Source organism: Ixodes scapularis, unplaced genomic scaffold, assembly GCF_016920785.2.
Source record: "Ixodes scapularis isolate PalLabHiFi unplaced genomic scaffold, ASM1692078v2 PGA_scaffold12__126_contigs__length_90152505, whole genome shotgun sequence".
Taxonomy (NCBI): domain Eukaryota; kingdom Metazoa; phylum Arthropoda; class Arachnida; order Ixodida; family Ixodidae; genus Ixodes; species Ixodes scapularis.
In genome coordinates this window covers 11,517,751-11,542,647 of record NW_024609838.1, presented here as the reverse complement: position 1 = coordinate 11,542,647, position 24,897 = coordinate 11,517,751, and the positions used below count along the sequence as shown (strand labels likewise).

Sequence of the window (24,897 nt, the reverse complement as noted above, 5' to 3'; positions counted from 1 at the left end):
TGGTTTTCTTTAAGTAGATGAGTCAGAATGACGGCGCTTCCCCCACCCTTAAGCGCTGACACGGGGAGTCTTTGTCAACGAGCGCGTATCATTCCGTAGAACTGAAACCCGCAGCAGCCAATCGCGTTAGGTCTACGGCGATAACACGAAAACTCGAGGATTTCCGGGCACTTCGAAATTGTACCCCCGGATCGCCAAGGTCACACGCAACGCTCGGGTTATCGTCTCACTCGCTCGTCTTGACAAGTAGTCGCGACTGGGAACTCGTGTCGACTTAAAACGACGTCGAAAGTCTTTCAAGGCGCCTGTCACGAAATGCGAGCAAGCACTTGAAGTTGCCAATCATGGAACTTCTGCTGATCTTTGCCCTTTCCTGCGTTGGAGGTTCAACAGGTCAGTGGTTAATCCGCATTGTCAGTCTTTAGGAATTATCTGCGTTAATACCTTTAACGTTCAGCTCTCAAAATAAAGCCCTAATTGAGACCATGAAATCTTATATTTGCGACCTTCGATCATGCTTGAAATGGCGGCGCGCCAAGCTGGTCTGACGATTGCTGCCACATATAAATGTTAACACACGTCACTATTGGTGCGAAACCCTTATATTTAAAAACTAAAATATCTTTTCCTAGATTGCATAATTTTTGTGCAAGCCTCGCAATGTTTCGTTGTTGATCGCGATTGGTAGCACACTCAAGGTAAGGCCACTTGTACGGAAGACTCACCCAATTACAGCAGCATGTCCGTCAGCTATTGCGGGTGATGTAAGCACGGTCACTGAAAGTTTAAGAAACGAATAGCGCGGATAATGTTCACGCTTCTCTCTTCGTGATTGGTTCTTCAGAGTTCTCATCGGGTAATAGAGAGTTTTAAAATAACGTACACAATTTTAGCGCTTGTGTAAAGGCACACAACGAAAGAGAGTTTTAGAAGAGCGTTTCTCCGCCGGCGACGCAAAAGCCCAAGCATCTCGCGCTTGCAACGCCACCAAGATAACTACCATTTTATTTCCCAAACAAAATGCTCAACTTGTCAAAAACAATATATTTTTGGTAGAGAGTCACATTTTAGATTGGTTTAAACATGAAAATGCGACACGAGCCGTCGACCGGTCGTGTCCGCCTGCGTTGGCTCGGCGATAGACGTCTCGTGTACTGACCATCGAAAGCCGTACTTTCGCCGAAAAAAGTGCGCGCGTCGCAAGCATCAAGTTACCGGTGATAGTTACCCACCTTACTGGGTTCTCCAAACCGAGTGTAATGTCGTTCCGTATTAAAAATCGCAGTCGCGAGGAGGCCGCCGACGTCGGGCTCAAGACGTCGTCAAAGCGGCCGCAACCATGGTCCTGGGAGCCGCCATTTTTTTAGCTCTGCTCGTCTTGGCTTTAGCCAACTTCTCACTACGAATCCACCTTGGAGGTGCGCAAAAAGCTCTTTTGCGTACGCACGCAATTTCTGAAAAATAGCGTACGCTAAAATAGCGCACGCAAAGAACAAAACGTGGTTAGCTTTCGGCGCATGCCCAGTGTCGACGACAGTATTCTTTGTGCACGCAAAACTTTAGCGTACGCTGTCCTAGAACTACCTAATGCCGCAACCTGATTGGCTGAGGAAGTTAATCAGATTTTCGGGACTCGCCACGCCGTACCTTTTTCTTAAATTGGCAGTGACTTTAACACGTTTGACCGAAAAGTCGCGAGTGAACATCGCGTCCTCGTCATGGGCGTACCAACCGGGGGGGCAAGGGGGGCGCTTGTCCCCCCCCCCCCCCCCGTTTTCAGATTGGGGGGGCAAGGCATGTGTTTTGCCCCCCCCCCCCCCCCCCCAGAAACAGCCGCCACTGGGCAGGGCAGACACTAGCCGGCGGCGCCCAAGGGATACCAAGGGCACCGCCCCCCGCTTTGGAAGGAGGGGGGGTGTTCCGGTTTGCCCCCCCCCCCCCCCCCCAACTCAAGAACTAGTTGGTACGTCACTGGTCCTGGCTCAAACGCAGGGTTCCAGACCGGCAAGGAGTACGTCTACAGCTACTCGGGCAAGGTCCAGATACGGAATCCAGAACAACTCGTTCATTCCAACGGCGTGGCATTCCGCAGCAAGGTCACTGTTCAGCCCCGGGCGGACCGCACTGTGTTCAAGGCAAGAGATATCTGGATGTATAATGAATGGTGCTGTCTAGCACGCGCCGTTATTTTAGCGCAAGAACAACTATCGTTGGTGACAGGTTAAGAATTTTGTAGAACCTCCGCAGCCAGCATGCGGTCATCGCCTTCCGTCATGCTTTAGCTCACGATAGGCCGAAGTGTTATCGAAGTCAGAAAGGTCGCGCTGGAGGCGGTACTTCAACTACATCCTTAACCTGTCATTGAATGTAGGTTTTTAACGGATGCGGCGAATAGAGACTTAATATGATGAGCTTGGGTTAGGACCTCCAAACTCGGGGTAGTCTCCTCAGCAATGGGGAACTAGAAGTACTTATGGAGCTAGGGAGCACTCTTGTAAGAAGTAAGAAACAAAATTGTTGTAGGAACTTGGTGAACGTAGGTACCTAATCCTTGCATAAGGAACTTTTTCGCCTCCTCTTTTTCGCAGCCACCAGGGAGGCATATCCGGTATGGGCGACGAAAAAATAATAACGCATCTGGACCTGCAAATAGGAAAAAAAAATAAAGGGGAGACAAACCGAGAATGTCCGACGGTTACGCTTATGTCCTAAATGTATTCTATTGCCATGACGACGCCAATAAAAATGTTTTCGCCCAAACTAGAAGCGACGATATTTCAAAATGGCGGCGTTCTTGTAGAATAGGTCTGTATCTTCCTCATTTTCATTGAGTGCGACTAAACGTGACTTGTGCTTAGCCATCATGTGGGTGGGCACGCACTAAGTCAGTTGATGTTCGACAGTGCGCTCTCAGCGTTTTGAAAGACGTTCAGGCTACTGAGAGAAGCAGATACTTGTAAAACTGGGCCACTGCACCGTGCAACGTAAATCATGTACAGAATAGTTTTTCCAGACGTGTTGAGGACATGTTATCTTGGCGGCTACATCAATATCTCGTGCCTTCAGTGAAGATACCAAAATGTAACAGGATCTACCACAATGTTTTATGACTATTAAAAACAATCAACACGGCTTCAATGTAAACAATTTGAAGTTGTTTTTTTTCTTTTGTAACTTTTGCTTTTGACTATGCATGGTCCTGGCACACAAGCAAGTGTACGGTTGAGAACATCTCCAACGCATCAATGGAGCGGCTAATGTTAAAGAGCATCTTCAAGGGTTCATGCACACTGACCATAAGAACGCTTCGTCATGAGGCAGAAATGAGATTTGTTACATATATTAGCAAATTCCGAAATATACCTTCCCACATTTATATCTCTGCGTAGCGTTTGCAATTCGACAACGAACAAATCAGTGCAACCATCCAGCTAGCACAGATTCACTTTTTATATAACGAAAGCATTAAGTTGCTCTAAGTTTCTGCAGAAATCGCCGTACGATGTTGCTTGTGTGTGTGTGTGTGTTTTTCCAACGCATTTTTGTTTGCGAGACACATCAAATACAAAACAATCGCGTAGCTAGAGCCGTGATTTTCTTGTGATACACTCAAACGTTTCAAATATTTGGAATAATTAAAGGGGGCTATTGAGCATATTAAATACAGTTTAAGGGCGGTTTGCAGGTAGTGTCTCAGCAAATATATCAGATAGAAATTATTTCCACCTCTCTGGGAGCCTCCAGCCATATGCCATGGAACTATTGTCACTCTGTTCACTTTGGGACTTCGAAAATAGAAAGCCACTCTTTTAGTTTTCAGACGTTGAAGCAGATCTTTTCCACGGGGACCCGAGTGAGCTTGCCACCCATGCCTTCCACTATCAGCGACACGAGAGCCTCTCTCAGCAGCTGGAACGCCCATTCGCTGGGACCTTCAACGAGGGCAAGGCATGTCGTCTCTGCTTTATTATTTTACTTAGGCGCATGTATTATATTAAGCTTCGAAAATTTGCCAGGCCTGTCGTTTTATCTTTCGTATAAATAAGTGGTATAAAACGGCGACGGTAACAAACTCCTGCTGTTATCGATAAATGAGTCGTTCTTGAGATGCGAATTAGTAGAGTTTTTTTGGCACCGTGGCTTTGAACACTATAGTTCTTACCGCGTCTAGCAAATCGCAGCAGGGGCTCAGCATTTTGTCGTTTATGTATCTCCGGTTTTAAGTAGATGCATGCCTCGACATAAAGGGGGATACTTCAAATATTAAATCGAGGAAATCTTCTTTTTAAAGAATTCTTTTTTTTTTTTACGATTCGTCATGTTTTTGCCCCAAATTGTTAATTTTGACAGGGTCATTGAGATCAAAATGGTATGACTCGTACAGAAATGCCGTATATGGCCATATAAAGAATTGGGAAAGTAAGGTTACTCATGGCCATTTTATATATATGTGTGCTAATATATGGCCTTGTTTGCCCAATTCTTTATGCGGTCGTCTATGGCATTTCTGACAGGGACGGCAATCGTAAAAAACCGAAAACAATGACTTTAGGTTAATTATAAAACAAAGTGTGAATAAAATTTTGTTTTTAATCTATTAATTGAGCTCATAATCAAGTTATAATTATTGCAATAATATTGGGAGAGTTCCAATTTTTTATTTGTTTTAATCTCGCGCTAAAGTGATAGATTCTATCCTTTCTCATGAATGGGGAATAGCGCTAAGATAAATACAGAGTGTTTCGTCGAAGGCTTTCAGGTATCCCTAAAAATTCGGTGACTGAGAAAAAAGTATTTTAGGAAACAAACTGCCAGCCATTGCGGACGTCAGGAATTTTAAAAAAAAAAAAACTTGTTAGCTCAATTATTAACTAAAATTTACTAATTAACGTTTTGATTAGTGAAAATCAACATATGCTTCCAAAAAGAAACTTGCTAAGCATCACCAGAAACCACCAGCTAAACTCATTTTAGAAAGCTATGATCGAGGCATAAGCAACATTTGATGGCGTTCCATAAAAACATAATAATAATAATAAATAACGCTAAATTTGGACGCGTTTTTAGGTTTCGATTGCTTTATTTTTTTTTTCTAAAATGCCCCTGCCTTACATTTTTTTTTCTAAAATAAGTTGAATAAGTGGTTTTCGATTATGCTTAGAGAATTTCCCTTTGAACCATCTGTTTATTTTTATTTATTATCAAGTTAATTAGTACACTTAAGTTATTTATTTAGGTAATTAGTATATATTTTTTTAAATCCTTGACGTCCGCCCTGGTGGGGCAGCTTGTATCCGAAAAGAGTCTCTCTTTTCTCACCACCGTATTTCTAGGGATTTCTTAAAGCCTTCGCTTAAACGTCTGGTACATATACATAGCAGACTATTTCAAGAACTGATGTGATATAAGACAAACATCAAAATGTCGATGATCAGTCATTTGAAAAGAAAACATTTGTTTTTGAAAAAAAAATATGCTGCGTTTGTAATTGTTATAGACCTAAACAAAACATGTTTGTAAAAGTGACTTTGGGTTCAAGCATATGTTACCACAATGAGTTCAACAATATAAAACTACTAATAATTATTTTTCCATAATCAGGCTCTGAATACACAACCACAAACAAAAAGCTATTCAGATCCAAGTCGCAATCCTCGGGCTAAAGACCCGTTCACACTCTTGCGACCTCTTAAACCTGGGTTCCTTAAAACTTCTTAAACCAGAAAACACACTGGCGCCATCTATTGGCGAGCAGTGTAAACTCGGCGGTCCGGCATATATTTTTTTTTTTTTATTTCTCGCGCATTATTCTTTTTTTCTTGGCTCGGAAAACTTTTGTCAATGTTATAAACGAGCCTTTCTATGGGTATTACGCAAATTTGACTTCGGAAATCCCGCAAAACCTTCGCTCTTGTGAAATGCAGTTCGTCACCACATAGATGGCGCCACAATGTCAGTGTGATCCCTCATTCTAAAAACATTTAAGAAGTTTTAAAAGAACTCGTCTCTCTCAGTCGTAGTCGGTCGCAAGAGTGTGAACAGGCCTTAACAGTCACCTCAGCGGTCTCAACTCTTTATTGCTCTTCTTTAACGCTGACTCTTTCATCAATCGCCGTGGCCCTGTATTGCTACACCCTGTCCTCAGAGCTGCGGGAAGCACGGGTGCGTGATTTCCGAAAATGGGTTTCTTACCCGAGTTATCGTGAGAATATAAGACAATATTTCGAGTAACATTTTCGTGCCTTTGATATCGCTGCGGATAAGTGAAAATAAGAAGTATAGAAAAAAAAACTAGCATAACAGAGAGAATGGTAAATATTTCGAACATTCTAACAAAACTAACGGCGAGTTCTTTTTTTCTTCTTCCAAATGATGAATACAAACACTCATTTTCAAAAGAGCATAAATGCACACAGCTATAGGCGCCCTGATGACGCTTTTTTTATCTGGTCTTATATTCAGGTTGAACATTATGAACTAGGCAAGCATGAACCGACTTGGTCCCACAACATCAAGAAGGGTGTGCTCAGTTTGTTTCAACTGGATCTCGCACAAACCAGGCACATAACACGCGACAGCAGCAACTACAAAGTTAAGGAGGTAAGCAAAAAAGTGCGGCAATAGAACTGACATTGCTTGTCTTTCCTCTTGATGTAGAGCCATTAATATTGTAACTGAAATTCTGAAAATAATGCCAGGTTAGCTGGACTCAATACTTATTTAGTATTGGCAATACCAGAGCTAAACCAAATAGACTAATAGACAGCAAACGCAATCGCCCTGTATAGTTAAATAAAGTAAATTTAGAACGCCCAGCGAAATCTGCAGCACAAACAGGGGTTGTGGTGACGTCAGAAGGACGCCGAGCTCCAATTGGCTCTGTCTGAGGTATAGTGGGTAGACCTCAAAGCAAGCTGCCATGATGTCTACCAATTACCCTTCAATCAGAGCCAATCAGAACTCTGCGTTCTGACGTCACCACAACCCAGAAGGATAACAATTCGAGCATCTCGCGCCATGACAGAACTGGTATGTCTACCCAAAATCAGCGTTGTTAAGAGTTTTTGAAAAAAAAAAAAAGTTTACTTGTCTTTGACTGGGGGCCCACTTACAATACAATACAATACAAACAATACAATAAACTTTATTTTTCCAGACGTACTGGAGGGGTCCCCAGATAAAAAGCTGCTAAAAGCAGCTTGACTGGGTTATGTATTCAAGTGCAAGAGTCTGGAAGTGGTTTGGCCTGCAATCGGGCAGCGAAATTGATCTCTAAATAATTAGACAATCTGGAAGAAGGCGGAACTGCAACAAAGCCTGATATCGCGCGAATAAAACTCTTATACTGCTAAATCAATCTCTGTTGAAAGGATGGACTCAATGGCAACTGTGAAACCTTGTACGTCGTTGCTGAAGAGGGCGGCCATGTGGACGTTACCAAGATAAAGGACCTCGAACGGTGTGGACAACTGGCGCACGCATTCTACGGCAGAGTCAAGGGTTACAGCTGCGTGAACTGCAAAGCTCAGCAAACAGTAAGCATATACTGTTCATTGCCGAACCTTAAATGTTTTATGATGCTAAAATGTTATAATTTAAGAATTTAAGAACAAACGTTAAGGATCCAAAAGTGCTTATACTGTGGTGCCTGGAAGGCGTCTCTGACTGGTGGACTTTATCGTTCTATTTCGACCATATATCAAGAGCGGTCATGAAGTGGCAACAAGTGATGTCACAGAAGCCGGAGTGTCATGCTGTCGATGTCACGATCCTGGCGGTCGGCGCTAGAAATACGGGTAAACAGTACGAGAGAAAGCGAGTTTTTCTATCGTCGTAGTGTCTGAACATACAAGCTGCCGAAACTTCCGTGAGCTGTCAAGATGAAGAGCCACCTACAGCTGCTATAATAGGCACAGACGTCTGCCAGATGCACTACTGCTACCGCGAAACTCGAAGGACCAGTTTTTGGGACGCGGTACACACACCAGTCGGAGACGCTTTCCAGACATTGTACCTTCGGTTCATAGTTTCCTCCTTCATATGTTTTTTTTTGTTTCCTCTTCCATAGGCGGCAGACGTTATGGAGAAAGGGGGGGGGGGGGGGGGGGGGGGAGGTCAACATCGAATAGTACTCTACAATCATCCTGGTGTACTTTTGCAGTACTCCACTGTAATTCCCAGCTTAATAAATGCATTGGGTGGCTAAGCCTGGACGTATTATTATCGCTCTGTCGTCAATTGTACTGTAGTAGCCTTAAATTATAAAAACGCAAAAAAATATATGGAACAAGTAGTAAGAACACAATAAGCAGCTTCCAAGTTCTCACCGACTTTAGTATAGAAGCGACACCAAAACGCAGTGAGACGCAAGGTTATGAATGTTCCTCTTACTCGCCGAGAAAATAAACCGTCGCGCGGGCATTCGTGAAAAACGAAACTATACATACTTGATCTTTCTCTAACATTGGGCCCACCGAAAGCTACAGCTGCAAGGTCAAAAGAATTCGATCGCATTCGGATTGCGCGACAAAAGCCTCGTGCTGTGTGTGGCTCAGGCTACCAAATCTAAGAACTTTCGATCCTTACCATTATAATGCAAACGAAAGTCATGACAAGATCCGAGTATCTCATTATTGCTCCTCAACCAATGAGACTACAACCCGAGCAAATCACAAAGCGAGAAATAAGCCACGCCCTTAGCTATCATTGACTATAGAGTAGATCCTTTGTGTGATCCTAATCTTTATGTGCGCAGGTTAATAAACGAAACTTATTTAGAAAGCAAAATGGGTAAGGAAGAGTACATGCTATTCACTCTGTCAATAAAGGACAATAGCAATGACTTCGTACGGGGCTATTAAAACTCTGTTTCCGCTGCGGAACTGCCTTGCAGGTACCTCTTTCGGTGTCGTCTGACACAAAGTATAAACTCAGCGGCACGCGAGACGAGTACGTGATCCAGGAGGCAGCTGGAGCCTCCGACCAGGTCTTCGCACCTTACGGAGACGGAAAGTCGTTCCAAATTCATGTCGAGTAAGTGAAGTCCCAGCAAAACACAAAAGTGTGTCGCTGTTTTTGTTGCTTGACCTCTTCGTTTAAAGCAACATTTCGTTTTCTCTATTATTTTCTGCCTAACCCCTACTGCTCAGATAAATCTGACCCCAGCAATTTTCTAAGTTAGGTACGAGTTAAATTAAAATTCAGTTCGTGATTCGTTGCGGTAAAACCAGGAGTGTGAATAGGTCTTACTTATATATGCAACCCGTCGCCTGTTTTCGAACATACTTGTGATTTAGATTATAATGCAATTAAATGCAAAGGTGCAAGCGAGCTGGACAAGAATGACGAAAATAATCCCTGGAGAAGGGGATCAAGAGGGACAAAGGACAAACACAAAACCAACAGCTTCGGTCTGTTGGTTCAACATGAAACTTACGTGCTCATATGAGTGCGAGATTCGGTCTTTCTAGAGAGGTAGAATTATTAACTCAAAGAAATTATATACCTTTCACTTTTGGTGTCGACCTCTGCATCTGCTGAGTACTTCAGTTTCCATTTATGTAATTAATGGGTATATGCCTCGCATGCTATAAAGTATGTAGTGGACTGTTTATCGCTTCATCGGAATCGAATCCGTTCCATTTCTGCCGGTAGCCAAGCTCTTCACTTGCTAGAAGAACGGGACGCAGCCGAGGACGTCCAGCTTCCGGAAGTGGACGTCCATCAGCAGCTGTCCCACACCTTTCCCACTTCCGGTGGGGTGCACACCCACGAAGACCTCCAGCAGCTGAATCGCTACGTGAGAGACTTTGGGCTGCGCGCGACTCGAGAACACGTACGTTTGAGTCTTCTCTGCCGTTCTGCGAGTTGGTGGCGTCCCCGCGAGCCGTCGTTGTCTAAAATGGGTGGACCGAGCGCGTAGCTTACACAGGGTGCTTATTTTCATAGAGGGGACTACACTCTAAAAAACGCCCATGCGTCTACTTTCCGGCGCAACACACTGAGAGCCAATCACCGCAACTTACGGAGGCAGCTCAGCGAATGACGATTTGAAAGATATGTTTCGACCAAAAAACACAGTCTGAGTTGTGATAATAAGCAAGGCGAAACGTCACGCTTGCATTGCTTAATAGGGAGTTTTAGTAGACCGTGCTTCCCCCCCCCACTAACCCTCCGCAACGAAGAAACCGACACTGCGCCTGCATGCCGATGGCCTTGGCTGTAGAGTTCCGGGTAGCGAAAGGGCTAAGCGGAGGGGAAAACACGGTCTACTAAAACTCTCTATTGTCACAACTCGGACTGCATTTTTTTGGTCTCAACGTATGTTTCGGCATCGTCATTAGGTGAGCTGCCTCCATAAGTTGCGGTCATTGGCTGTCTCAGTGTTGTGCGGAAAAGTAGACACACGTTTTTTTTAGAGTGTAGAATGAAAAAGAATAGGTAACTTCAGTCGGGGCTTTTGTTAGCCCTGCGACTAAGTTGGGGGATATGGGGGCCACATAGAAAAAATAAGCTATTAACTAGTTAGTCAATTGTCTAAAAATTATAATAATTTAAAATCGTAATTTTTGGGAAAATATTGCAGTCAGAGAATTGATGCCCGACCTTTTTATATTCTAAGTGTTTCGTGAAATTTTTATAAAACAAATTACACCGAGCGTACGGGGCAAGGAATGTCATCCTAGGACAAGCTTCGAAACCGAAACTAACCCACCGAAGGGCGACTGTGACGGTCATCCATCTTTGGTAATAGTGAACTCTTGAAGGGTTAGATTTGAGCACCATTACTCTTCGCAGTCGGGGAGAATTACTATCCTTAAAGCCGGGTCGACGATTGTAACGTCCTGTAGTGCCCATACTCTATTTATGTACATTGGTTACAATACTGAGCTAACTTTAAGTGTGCTGGGCTTCGATTAAAAGTTTTAGCCCGATTAATCGCCACCATATATTTGATTAATTGGTAAATCAATTTTTCTCGTTCATTTCTCCGCATAAAATTTGTAAAAGTCAAAATTACTTTTTTGTTTGTTACTTTCTTTTTGAAAATGTAATAAACGACGCAATATCTACAATTTCGATTATTAATCAACCACGATGTGTGCGTAGTTGAGACAATTTCAAAGACAAACACACTTGCGGAATATTACTTCACCTACATGAATCAAAGAGGTTCGTTCACATTCTACGGCAAGAGCGACATCCTTTGAATGTTCACACTAGTCTTTGCTGCGCCAAACGGGCACTTATAGTCGGCGACAGGTTCAGAGTAAAGTGGAAGCTCCTCCCACCTCTTTCCACTTTAGCAGAGCGAACGCTGGAGTGCAGGCGATCTCCTTTCCAGCGTTTCCTCTTTTAAAATGGAAAGAGGTGGGAGGCGCTTCCATATTACTCTAAGCGTGCCACCTACAAAAGCACGGCGTTTAAGTGGCCGGGATACGCGCAACCTTCTGCACTTGCCTGGAGTTACATATCTGGGCCCTACAGCTTCCTTCAGACTAAAATTTCACATAAAGTGGGCCCTTCATGCAGGTGTTCTTTCTTGTCCACGTCCTGACGGCAAAAGCGTTTAATTACTATATTTTTGTCTATCAAAGTTTTACGGACTAACTGGTTAAAATATTAATCGCGATTAAGGCATTAATTGATTCATCGGTCTATTGCCCAGCCCTAGTTTTCCTTAACAGTGATTGCCCCAGCTTGACGCAAACCAAAACATGTCACACAGCATATTTTTCCTAAAGCGCAGACTTGTCTTTGAACAATTCACTACCCCGCTCAGAAAACACGATACACTGAATTAACCAGAAAAATACCGAGGAGACAGAGTGTAAAAATATATATGAATTAACTCTTGCATCAACAATAGTTTTTTTTTTGCCAACAGTTTGTCGCAGGCATGAACTCGCTGGCAAAGCTTGAATTCACGGAAGAAGATTACAAGGACATCCCCGCTAAGGAAAGCCCAGGCTTGCAGTTCCTTCTGCTGTTCTTAGACATTGTGACTTTTACGTACGACGATCTTTCAGAAGTCTACAATCAACATGTGCTCAACGCGCCCGAAGACACCAGGACCAACGTTCGGTTCGTTCATTTTCCAATGCGTTAAAATTCCAACGTTGAAGAACGAATCATAAATCAAGAAATGGGGTTTTTAATAGGTCACACGGCATTTCTTAAGCTGATAGTGACCTGTGAAATGGGGTTTACTTGGGCTATAGTTGGTAATACACTCTGGCGATTAAAAGCGCTGAGAACACGAGGATCAGTAGAATAAGGCACACGCACACACACCAAGAGCGCTGACAGTGACGATGACGTAATTGTGATGGTACCACCATAATGTGTGCGAAAAGAAAAGAATAAACATAAAGTAAAAAAATATTTTCGGGACCTGAATAAAAAAAAATTCCTCCGCTGTTTCTTGAAACGTAAAAAGAAGAAACAGTGACTCTCGGTAGTTCCAGGCATTTTAAAATGTAGTAATAAATGGCTGAATGACGAGAATTTTTCATACTGAAAGAGAAAGGAACATCGGGACAGAAGTCAAAGCCTCAATCTCAGCTGATTGTTAAAACAGCACCAGGTTCATATATACGCCATTCTCAAGGTCGCGAACCTACCACCCCTCACTCGTTTTCTTCCCCTTTGGATCCTTCTCGTTCTTCACGCCGTCTCAGGACGTTTACGAAAACGGCAAATCTACACCAGCTCACTTGTGCCATCACTATTTTAACTTTAGGGACGTTTGCAGTTTACATTTTTACATTCTTGACAATTTCACGTAGTTGCGTGGTGTTGCCGAGAGTTCCGGTGGACAGATCACGTTGCTTAGATGTGTGTGCTTATCTATTGAGATTGTTTTATGAAACGCACATGAATCATGTCGTTTCTATAGCTTGAAGGTAACAGCGTAGCATGCCTTGCAGGCACCTGTTCATGGACCTGTTGGTGGCAGCAGGAAACAACCCCCACGTTGCCTTTGGTCTGAGGCTCGTCAAAGCTGGACAACTTTCTGTGTCAGAGGCCCAAAGCTACCTCTCCAGACTTCCGTCAAACTTGAAAGAACACAGCGTGGCTGTGCTCAACGAGATCGCGGTACGTCGTTGATCTGCCATTACATTTGAAAGCTATAACCTTAAGGAGCTCGTGTTGTGCCGGCCTCGGCGGCGCGACGCAGGAAAGCCGCGAAAATCCTGATTGGTCGGTAGGGTAATGACGTCACAACCACATGACCTCGCGCGCGGGAATCTTAATCAACCCACAACGGTCAAGTGAAACGTGACAACACGCGTGGAATGAGTGATTAAAACATGACATGTGACGGGAATTTGAGGTTGCCGCATGTTTCCAATGATTTCACTTTCTAAAGTAGTCCATACGCTTTAAAGGGAAAATTTGGAAGTTTTAGGCGGAGGCGGGATTCGAACACGACCCCTCGGCTGAGAGCCATGGCTACCGACTAGGCTAACGAAAAGGCAAACATGCAGCGCGCAGTAAACGGGGACTAGAGGAAGTGCAAACAGGACAAGCGCTGTCAGTATGAACCAACTAACCCACATCGCCACCCGAATAGGCTACGTAGACATGCTTGCACGACTTGGGATTGAGAGGTTTTTTTTATGTGTAGCTATAGCGTTCCACTCTTAAAGGCGAAGCTTAAGCGTTCTTCTGTATTCTGACTATCTTTTGGAAGCTCAGCTTACAGTTTGTCCTTTGTCCCCCTTGTTCCCCTTCTCCAAAGATTATTATTGTCAGCTTACAGCATCTACACACGCACTAAAGTGATTAGCATGTTAAGAACGGCAGGGTAAGTTCCCAATGGTTAACCTGGACAGTTGAACAATTTATACAAAGCACGAGATACACCTCTACGTGTCTCGTCTAAATGGTGCAGCTGTCCAGTTTAACAAAGCATGAACCAAATAGCTCAAATAGAACCTGTATTTTTATTTTTATATCATGCATTTTTAACTAGCCCACCTCAATATCTTAGTAAAACCTGTAACTGTATCGAGGTGTGGTGTGAGAATCGGATGATTACGCTCAGGAAGTACACTTCAAAAAGGCAATTGACTAATCATAAACGAATGCCAAAATTATTAGCCTCGCCAACGTCTGAGATGTGTGGGTAACTATACTAAAAGCACTGTGTGTATGTCAGCCCTGCATCTAGGGGGGAACTTTATCACGAAAGAGGAGTGTTAACACCGTTAGGTTTTCCCTATAAACTCCCTTGTTAGTTCAGTCACTAGCATTCTAGAGACCAAACCAAAGCAACATATTGGTTCACTTAACGTAAAATAAAGTTTTACAAAAAGCTTTCAGTTTACATTTGGCTATGCTATCGCTAAAAATTGTTGAAAAAAAAAAAGAAAAACTACACTGCAGTGGTGTTAGAATAGTCTTGCACAATATTGCGAAAAACAACCCTTTAAGAAGTCAGGTTTTACTAACATATTGCAGTGATCTCAGGTAGTTCTTCTTTAATGTGTTTCATACCTAACTAGCCAAGTTTTATACGCTGTTACAACAGATTTTCCCCAGTCGGCCGCATAGTGCTTATGACAATTCCTACGACTTCATTGCGACGAGATTTGTCTTTTGAATTATTATTTTTACTCTGTAGTCTACGTTCCTTAGACTTTGTTTCCTTCTTTTATTTTTTCATTTCGCGAGACTATTTTTAAGTTTTGCTTATTAGCAAAACGTTAAACAAGCAGAAAATGTGGAACTAAAATGAAGACTGCCATGTTTATCAACGACGGCGAGAGCCCGCTGCCATGAGTGCATTATTTAAACTGTTATTACCACGCTCTTGGGCTTCTTTTTCTTAAAGTTAATCTATTTTTGGCTGTTTCCTTCTTTCAGGAAGTCTGCCAGTCCGACTTTGTGAAAGCGAACGGAGCCCTGAAGTCCGCTTGCGTCCTCTCCCTCAGCGCGTTGGCTGGAGGTGAGAAGTGCGTCCACGCCAGGACTCTCCAAGATGAAGATGATGGTCTTTGCTCACCAGACATCGTCCGCCACTTCTTCAACGTGAGTCATCGCACGCGGGCCGGTTCCGATCGTCAGAAAGCTTTCATAATAGCAAGCTTAAGAATCTGCTGAGCGTGAGCTACAGACTAATATGTTATGGACTCAACTTATACTTTGTCCAGTTTTGATATGAACGGCCATCGTGCGTTCGTATCGAACCATAGCAGTGGATTTGCTCTAAGGATAGCCAGTGCTACGTGCAGAGAGGGATAAACCGGACGGTCATCCTTCTGGAGGTCGAACGTTTGATCACCCAAAACTCGTTTTTTTTCCATCTAGGTACCTAAATATTTGTAACAGTCGTGTATAAGCAGTCAGAATCAATGCACACGTATAAGGATGGTCGCACGCAAGAGAATGAAAGTGCCCAATATAAAGACCCGTCCAAAAATAAATCCTGCATTAAGAAATAAAATGCCTGATCTTTTGTGAAATACATGGGGCAAAAGGAAAAGAACTACTTACAAAGAGAATACGGGACAACCACGTGCTCTGTATTGTATAATCTACATCTAGCACTGTTGTCCTTGTCATTTTGAGTTGTCTCATATACGGATACTGTATACGCATGCACATACTGCTTGGTTGCTGCCTAAACATGAGGTCCCACGGAGTCACAAGGCAGCAAAATTCGAGACCGCATCAAATGTACAGCAAGTCTCTTTTCTGCTTTTTTTTTTTTTTTTTCTGCATGGCAGTATTCCATGAGGCCCGAAGACATCAAAGATGGGCCCGAGGCGCACGTCACGATGTATCTCGTGGCGGCTGGCAACCTTGCCACCAGGAGCGCGTGCCGCTACCTGCAGAGGTTCATCGACCCCAAGACCAACCAGGCCACGCCCCGGAGGGCTGCCGCCTTCTGGTCCCTCACGCGAGCTGCCCCCAAGAACCCAGAGCTGGTCTGTGAAACCATACCCATTGCATCGAAGGCAATGCATGTACTGTGGGCAGTGAGACCTCAAGAAATCCAAGGAGTGGAAAGTACTCTCTCAGAAATAGAAGTGTAGTACTTACACCCCTTGTATCATATGTAATGTAACACTCCAAAAACGACAATTGTACGTTCAGTCCAGTGAAGTCGAACCGACCATACCAACTTCCTTGAGCGGCTTGATAGTCAAGTGATACAACTTACTAAAATAGCTAATGTACACATGAAAGACTACAATGAAACACTCAAAGTTTTGTTGGCCCTGCTGCAAAACCTCAGTTTTTTTTAACTTTGTAGTTTTCAACACGTACTTTAGCTACGTAGTAAGTAATATATCTAGGCCATAAACTTTTCGGTGTTTCCTTATGTCAAAACTCGGCGGATGCTTTTCGGCGTTTATTTGCTTCCAAACTACCGGAGCATTTCGGTGAATTGTCTCGTGCAGACGCTTAAAATGGCTTTTATCGACGGAAAAAAAAATCGCAAATTGAAACAGACAGTGAAGACGAGAAATGGTACAACTTTTTTTTAAATCTGATAATTACTCCCACTTCGTTACTGTAATATATGCTGATAGGAGCAACCAGTCAGCGTACAAAGCGCACCATCATGGTGTTCGTCATGTTTATGTACGTGTTCTATCATCGCTGAACCAATCATCAACAGCTAATACTTCATGACTCGCGCTTTTCACGATGCTTGATTGGTCCCATTAGCGCGTAGCGTCGGCTGCATGTGGCCTTAAGCTGAGACGACGTTCAAAGAAACCCCCCCCCCCCCCCCCCCCCCCCCCGGACGCGCTTCGACCAAAATAATGGGGAATTGTAGTAGACCGTTTCCGCAGCCCGCTAAGCACCCGGATAGGGTGTCTTTTTACACCATGCAAAACGTCACGCTTGCATTCCTTAATGTCCCAACTCAGACTGCGTTTTTTGGTCTAAACATATGTTTCGGCATCGTCATTCGCTGAGCTGCCTCCGTAGGTTGCGGTGATCGGCTCTCCGAGTGTTGTGCGGGAAAATAGACGCACAGACTTTTTTTAGAGTGAAGATTTTGAACTATGCAGATAAAGCTGACAGAGCGCATGCGCCGCTGTGGCGTTTTGTTCACGGATACCGTAGCGAAGGAGGAAAACGGTCTACTACAATTTCTCATTGTGAAAGACACTTCAAACCAGACAACAAGGGTCCACGAAGAAGGTGGGCAACCTTCAACGGGGCAGTCAACAAGAGGGCGCAATGGGGCCAAACTCTTGGGGACAAAGTGAAGTTCAAAGTAACCAGCACTGACAGAAGAAAACACATTTTGATTACTAAGAGGCCTATGGAAGAGTTGCGCTGACAGTCAACCCAAGTACCCAAACGTGGGTATTTCAAATACAATTGTAATTAAATACAATTTTTTTTGCTAAAATACACCCTGTTTTTATGCATGTGGTTGTAAGATATAGTCTCCATCCTTTATTCGGCCATGGGGCTTTTTCTTTTTCTCCTTTGGCTTTACTTTAAAGGCACTGCCCAGAACACGAAGAAAAGTACGTCCTCCACTGAATGCAGTGTCTCTCAATCAAGCAGAAGCGTTTAGTGACTTCGTGATTACTGTGCTAGTCCAGGGCAAGAACAGTCACGAAATCGACGTTCTCATGCAGACTGGATAAATAATTGCCTGTGACAACTTGTGATGCTTTCCAGCCTGATTTCCATCCATATTTTTGCCTGGAACATTCTAAATGCGCGAGCCGCCCAGATTTTAGTAACTGGTGCGGGTTGCAACAATAAAAAATTCTCTAGATAGTGCTGCGCGTCTTGGTCGTCTCGGTTCCTTGTTGGTCTATACCAAAATGTAATCGACAAAAAAAAGCTGCTTGAAGCTTTCTACTTTTTTTACCTATTACGTCCAAGCTGATTACATTTTTTTATATTTTTATTACGTTACTAGAGCTTCGCACACTAACTCCCGAGTGTGTGATGCAAAATTAAAATGAGATACCCAGAAACTCGTTGCAGGTTTCTCTGAAGTCGCTGACGCAAATTTTGAGGAATGTATTTGGAAAAGTATTTGGAGGAGACCAAATGCATTTGGTTGTATTTGTATCTTGTAGTTAAATTCTTTTTTTGGAAATGTAATTAGATTTGTAATTAAATACATTTTTGACGAAGTATTTTGTATTTGTATTTCGATACATATTTGCATGTATTTTGCCCATCCCTGGCTAAGAGGAACGGAAAGGAACACATCACAGTGGAAAAACGTGAACACAATAAGTTATGCCCCGCATATTCTAAGCTTGACGAAAGAGCACGAACTATAGAGGCTGCAGGCATTCAATCAAACACGGAGTGCTCACTTAAATGTCGCGCGTAAACTCATAATTCTTAAATTTTTTGTGCGTACATTGACCAGTATTCGTTGCGTTGCTGCTTTATCTAACCCGTTTGTTCGTTTGTTCACGCTTGCTCAATACTGTAGAATTCGCGATAGCCGAAGGCATTCCAACTTCTAATTAACAAAATGAGAAACGGCATTAGCTCGAACACAGTTCTGATATAATGGAGCTTAGTGAAAGTACTAACACCAAAACGGGATTTTTACAGGCTCGCTTGATCGCCCTCCCTGTGTACGAGAACGTGAGCGAGCCCCACGTGATACGGGTGGCCGCTTTCGCGACGATCCTGGTAACAAACCCTGACCTGTACCTATTACGTCACATCGCCAAGAACATCATTAGCGATCCAAGCGACCAACTGGCCTCTTTCGTTACATCCGCCTTCAGGACTTTCCGGAAGGCCAACTTCCCATGCAACGCTGAAATGTACGTGTTTCTTTTCCATGTTCACTTTTGTGGAGATGCGAATGCGGTCAGTGCGCATTGCACGATTACTTATATGTGACAGCAGCGGTTTTTAAGACACCGCATAATAGGCAAACAATATGGTTACAATGAGCAAGACGCAACCACTGAGGAATTTTTCTATTCTTCAAATGCTTCTAACGCGCAGTCACATCGCCTCTCGACCACAATCCCATCAGTAGAGAATCATTACTATCACCTACCCGCCGCATGTTCCCTCGTTTAGATCACTCATGTGAATTACGTCCAATTTAATCCCCCAGCTGTTTCTTACCACACTTCCACACTACCTTTGGATATCGAGGATTGAAGCTCACTACCTCACAGCATAGTTTCTATAAAGAATGCTACCAAATTCGTTGAATCCATTACCCTCTTTCTATCTAAACTAACGAACTTGCTTAGAGTGGTGTTTTCCTGTTTACTGTTATAATTTTTGTTTAATTGCCAACCCTACGGCGCTCAAGACAAATCAATCAATCAATCAATCAATCGATTGCCCCAAACAGCTGGTAAGGCTTTAGGAGTGTTAGACTTGCATGAAGTGAAAGACAATCGGACCAAAAATATTTTTTGCATACAAATGGAGCCTCAGCATTACACTTTTCTTTAAACATGCAAGGGTAGGGAAAAGTCCCACTTCAGGGTTAAAACACTTGTCATAAATGATCATGATGAGTAAAATGAAAGTATTTTCCTTGACTCCTCTAAATATAAGTTTATCTAAAGCGCTCACTACCAAAAAAAAAAAGGAGTAATATTTAAAAGGGCCATAAAATATATACGAAGCGTTTACGCGGAGTTTGGAATATTAAGAGACCTTACGCAGATCGTTTGCAAGAGCTTTGCATTGCAAGGGGGAAGCTAACGGGAGCTCATGCCACCACGTTGAGCACACATCGGGCAGGCGATCACAAAGCCCGCAATCCGCGGCTTACGATTCACGAAAAATGGTTATTAGCACGCTGTCACCAATGCTAAAAAGTGTTAGTGGATTGTTCCGATACGTCCCATATACCCCCGTTAAGGATACGAATCACGATGCATGCACAAAGGTGGCGGCAGAGTATCGGGTATCGAGTATCGTTATCAGAGTCGTCGGAACGATCTACCAAAACTATTTTGTAACAACCGTAAACGTTAGTGCCTATACTCTTCCAGAGGAGTTTTGTTGCGTATTATAGAAGAACCTAGTTACCAGGACATAGCAGTTTAACATACATTGTCAGCCTATGCCGATATGTGAAGGGTGCCCCATAACCTTGTACAAGTTTTCAGACGCAGGTTGTGAGAACCACATATAGAGCAGACCTGTTCTAAAAGAATTGTAATAGCGAAGTGTTCGGAACTTCCATATCTGCCCACTTTAGCTTTTGCAATGTGCATCTTGATTCCAGGGCCCAGAAGCTGCGCTATGTGGTACCCCTATGGGACAATGTCAAGCGGTTTGCCATGGAACCAGACATCACCAAGTCGAGTGTGCGCGTATCGGCTGCCTACGATCGTAAGTCCAAAGCTCAACGCAGCAGTTGGCAGCATAGCACTCATGTATACGCGTGTCTCAGGTCATAACAGTCGTGCCTTGAACCACAAAGATTTGTTTGAACCATACAATTTGTCTGAAAACGAACAAATCGTATCTGGTTCGCTAATTTTCGAGAAGGCTTGAGGGAAGAAAGCGTTTTTTTAGCGTCTGCGCAATAAGAAATGTCTAGCATGGTCTTCTCTGCAAAGCACTTGGGAGGACCAGTCGCTGGAATCTACGGAGGAAACTGGCCAAATAACGAGGCAGAAATGAAGTTCAGACCTGTACAAAAACAGTCTGCGCTGTCACATTCAGTACAACGTTCACCAAGCTCTGTCTCACATTGCCGACTGTTCGTTTTAGGCCTAACCCTAGTGTCATGCATCCTCGTCCTTCCCTGAGCTACCTCCATTATTTGCAGCGATTGGTCGTCACAAGTGTTTTAAGGAAAAGGACACGTTAGAGAGACGTAATGATTATGGTACGGTTATGACACCTATCTGAAGGTAACGCTCAGATTGGTTGCCGTATGTTAAACCTCATGGTCTTGCTCGCTTGAAATAAAAAAAAAAAGATAATATTAGAAAATTGTTCTTTAAATACAGTCGTCCCCCACTGCCAGCAAACACCACCGGTCGTTTAGTTGTTCTCGTATTATCTAAATAGTCCAGAATATCTTTTAAGCTAAGTTTATACGCGTTACCTTTGTTTTCTTTTTGTTCACAGCCAAATACGACATGGGCAGCATGTCTCTTCTCTCCGTGATTCGATCGGAAGACAGTCTTCTGCCCAACTCAGTCTACCTCGATGCCAAGCACTACATCGCGGGCTACGCCTACGACACCTTCGCACTGAGCTACGAAGGATGGGGCGTCGATAAACTCCTCAACGCTCTCGTGGGACCCCAACCCGGATCGACCAGGAATCTCTGGAACGTCCTCAGCAGGCGCCGCTTCACGAGGGACACGTCCACCCAGGAACGCAAGAATATCGAAGACGCCGTAAGCTCTCTCTTCTCTGTCCTTACAAATCCAACATCTATAGAGTGTATTTTTGGAATCGAAAGTAACTTGTTTCATCTTAATAAGAATGAAAGCATACTCCGTTAAGCTTTACGAACGACTGCGAAGGACGCCACGAGCCATCGAAGACAATTTAATACCGCGCGAGTTTCACGGTCTCTTTGAGAGGGTGCAGCGACGCGCGGGGGCACCGTCACGTGATGCTGTTGCTGTGCCGGATTGGCTAGGATGGGCCGTAGCGTTCGCTGCGGTCCTTCGTAAGGCGCAACTACAAAGTCTGGAACGCGTGTTCGACTGGTGAGTTTACGGTCCTATCTCACCCATACAGTCAAGGTAGTCCCGAAGTGCGAACACACTGGGGAGCCAATGTGTTTTGCTTGAAAATAAATGGTGGTAGGTTGTTGTTGGTTGGGAGAAAGGCTGACGGAAAAGGCGAGCGGACGCAAGGGTCGCTGTCGTCACGGCGCCCCAATTGGTTTGTGCTTTGTATTCTATCGACTGTCCACCTGCAGAGAGACCTGGAGCGGAACATGCGTCCGCCACAATCACCTCTGCTACACTGCCACCACCTGGATGGCGACAAACAACATGACACTTTTATGATGACACGAGGCAGAAATGATGGGACCACAGTTTTGAAGTAGCGGTAAACACACTGGTCAGTTGGAGACGCGCTCCAGACACCATAGTAAAAAGGACGGTAGGATGTGATATTTCTGCGCATTTGTTTTTGCGGAACTCCATGGAGAAAACGCTCCTGATCTCATCCGCTGATCTGTCGCAGCTTCCCATTGCGGACCGGAACTACGACCCTCTGTATGGTCGCCTCTCGCTGTCACTCTTTGGAAACGCTGTCAACATCCTGGAGTTCGACGAGTCCCTCCTGGCTTCCTTGCAGGGCCATGGTAACTATGCAGTTAATTGACGATAAACATCCAGTAATATTTGTTTGTGACGTCTTCGCATTTGCCTTCTAGCCGACCCGGCCGAAACGATCCGAAAGCTGTTTGGACGCGAAGTGCACTTCAAGAACTTCTTCTTGAGCGACGATTTGATCCTCTTGGTTACCACCGAGTTGGGTTTCCCTGTCTTCTTCGACTTCAAGCAGGCGGATTTCTTGTACGGGAACCGACAGGCGGCAAATTTCGGCGAAGCTCCCGGCGGCAAACCTTTCCTCAACTACAGGAGACATTACCTGTGAGTGATTCATAATTGGAGATCAAGGCCAAAGAAGTAATGCAATAGAGCTGCTATATGGTCATAATAAATAAGTAAAATATTTTAAAATTATAAAAATAATATATCAGGATTGGGATTTTTAGCTCTTTTTACTACAACTGCGACACTACAGACACATTTTCATAATATAAATTTAAGAAAGAGTATGGATAAGAAAACCACAAATCCGAAGGCAGTTTCTGGCGCCGTAACTCAGCCAGCTCATTGATTCAAAAACAAAGGTAAATGAACAAGCTGCAGGGAATATTTCGCTGTCTGTGCTGTAGTTTGTAAAATGCGGAACCTCGCAGGTTTTGGTGATTGCCAGAGCACTTGATTTCTCGTGACTTGTACAAACGTCCGAAAGCCATACGAATGTCCGGTCTATGTCGAACGATTCAGGATATTATAAGGGTGTGTACTTTAAACTTGGAATGCAATCGAAGTAGCAGACTTTTTACTACGGTCAAGAAGCTGTACATCCCCAATGACCCTGCCTAGGTCTTTCATTGCATAGGCTCGATGCATAGGAACAGATGACGCACCTTTCCCGAGTTCCCAACTGCTACGTCCATTATTCTCCCCACCACAGCTACGAAAGCCGGTCGTACAAAGCAGTCGGCATCGCCCTCACCTTCAACCAGACCTCCGTGGGCACCGGTTACGACTCTCGGCTCTCGGTGTCGCTGCCCCTGCACCTGGAAGTCACCCTCGACCCTGCCAACAGCAGGCTGAGCCTGAAGCGTCCGCTGTCTCTACCGCTGGACGTCCTCAACTACCACTCCCTGCCCTACAGCTTCGTCAAGCCCTACAACCGGGAAGATGTGGCGGCTGGCAACGCTGCAGCGCCTACCCTTCCTGGCGAACCCCTGTACAGCGAACAAGAGCTCGCTCCTGTGAGTCTCAAGATGACCCTTAGATGCAGATTTGACATGAACGCTGTGGCACTGTTGGGCTGGGGCTCGTGTTTCTCACTAATCAAACACGAGGCCCATTTGAACACTAATGCAGCATTTCTTATCTCCGACCCGCGCTAATCTTCGGTACGATAGAAAATCTGCACTCTGTTTCATACTAGGCCCGAGCGCAGCCTACGATAGAATCAAACGGACTCAATCAAGCAGCTTCCCAAGTGCATCATCGAGTCCATCGTCGCCTTAGTGCGCTTGCTATCACTAGCTAAATGAATAGCGAAAAAAAAAAATCGCAGGAACGCGGCGCTTTTACTGCGCGTTATTGCTTTATCCGGCGATATCAAACGCACAAATACGACGGTAGCCGTGACCATGCACTTTCGGCGCTGCTTAATAGATCTTTCGCTGAATTGCCCGAGCATCAAAGAATATTTTGAGAACTTAGATACACGCGCGGCACATGCTCGCTATAAAAAAAAAAAAAGATTCAAAGTAAATGACCGAAATAAAGCGTTCGTGGAAGGCGCGTGCGAAGTGCCATTTGCTTAAAATTTTTGTTTTCGAACAGTGAGAGCTGAAGATGCCAGCACGCGCAACGCGTGTACCCACGTTCCCTGCATTCTTTTTGATGCGGCAGAAGGTCTATTGTGGCCATTGAATCGTAGCATTGGCTGCTCCCTGACTCAAGGTGAAGCGAGGTATAAATAACAACTCTGGTTCTGGGTTTTTCTACGTAACCTACCTGAAGTGTGAGCGGGGTATCATATTTGATATGGCTGGTCAGCGTTCGGCGGCTACTCGTCTTTAATCGGTGAGGACACAGCTCCATACGGTGAACACTGACGCATGCACTCATTTCTATTCACTGCCCCGGGCTGACCTATGGTAGGTGACGTCACAAAAAATCAAGCACAAAGGCCCTCTTTTTCGCGTCAAGTGAAGCGTGTGCGCATACGCAATGCCGACAGCAGCGCCACCTCACCGGCGTGACAGCAGAGACTTGAGATGATCTGTACTATACACTTCCGTTCAGTTTTGTGTAGTTTCTCTGTCTGAAGACCTTATTGATGTCACGCGGACTGCCACCAACCTGTAGAACATAGGTTACAAACATTTTACACCGGAGCTGTTAAGAGGTAGTTTTCCGAGGATCGCGTCCGGTACCAAACAAATGTCGACACAACACTCTGGTAGCCGCCGTCGCTCATAGGTGGCGGTAGCTGTCCAGAGTGTTGTGTTTGCCGGTTGTCTGCTTGCCGCCGTCGCTCATAGATCGCAGCAACCTTACCAGCCTCGGCAACCAGACAACTTGTTGCTGCCGTCGCTCATAGATGGCGGCAACATTTCTTCGGAGGAAGAAGAGCGGGAACGGAACGAGCGGCGATGTGCGCAGCAGCGCG

At 44.4% G+C, this 24,897-nt stretch overlaps 1 protein-coding gene across 1 annotated transcript in view; it reads left to right on the top strand.

The window, feature by feature from the left end:
* Positions 1 to 344: 344 nt before the first annotated feature.
* The window catches only part of LOC8035568 (vitellogenin-6), a 37,654-nt gene continuing 13,101 nt past the window's right edge, over positions 345 to 24,897 (top strand). The window contains exons 1-17 of the mRNA XM_029970566.4: positions 345 to 393; positions 1,993 to 2,135; positions 3,814 to 3,948; positions 6,463 to 6,600; positions 7,371 to 7,535; positions 8,894 to 9,033; positions 9,655 to 9,835; positions 11,888 to 12,084; positions 12,930 to 13,098; positions 14,872 to 15,036; positions 15,735 to 15,935; positions 18,562 to 18,779; positions 20,216 to 20,322; positions 21,070 to 21,344; positions 22,150 to 22,270; positions 22,343 to 22,562; positions 23,176 to 23,479. Of these exons, the coding sequence (XP_029826426.3) occupies positions 345 to 393; positions 1,993 to 2,135; positions 3,814 to 3,948; positions 6,463 to 6,600; positions 7,371 to 7,535; positions 8,894 to 9,033; positions 9,655 to 9,835; positions 11,888 to 12,084; positions 12,930 to 13,098; positions 14,872 to 15,036; positions 15,735 to 15,935; positions 18,562 to 18,779; positions 20,216 to 20,322; positions 21,070 to 21,344; positions 22,150 to 22,270; positions 22,343 to 22,562; positions 23,176 to 23,479 (2,928 nt within the window). The remainder of the gene's footprint in view (positions 394 to 1,992; positions 2,136 to 3,813; positions 3,949 to 6,462; positions 6,601 to 7,370; positions 7,536 to 8,893; positions 9,034 to 9,654; positions 9,836 to 11,887; positions 12,085 to 12,929; positions 13,099 to 14,871; positions 15,037 to 15,734; positions 15,936 to 18,561; positions 18,780 to 20,215; positions 20,323 to 21,069; positions 21,345 to 22,149; positions 22,271 to 22,342; positions 22,563 to 23,175; positions 23,480 to 24,897) is intronic.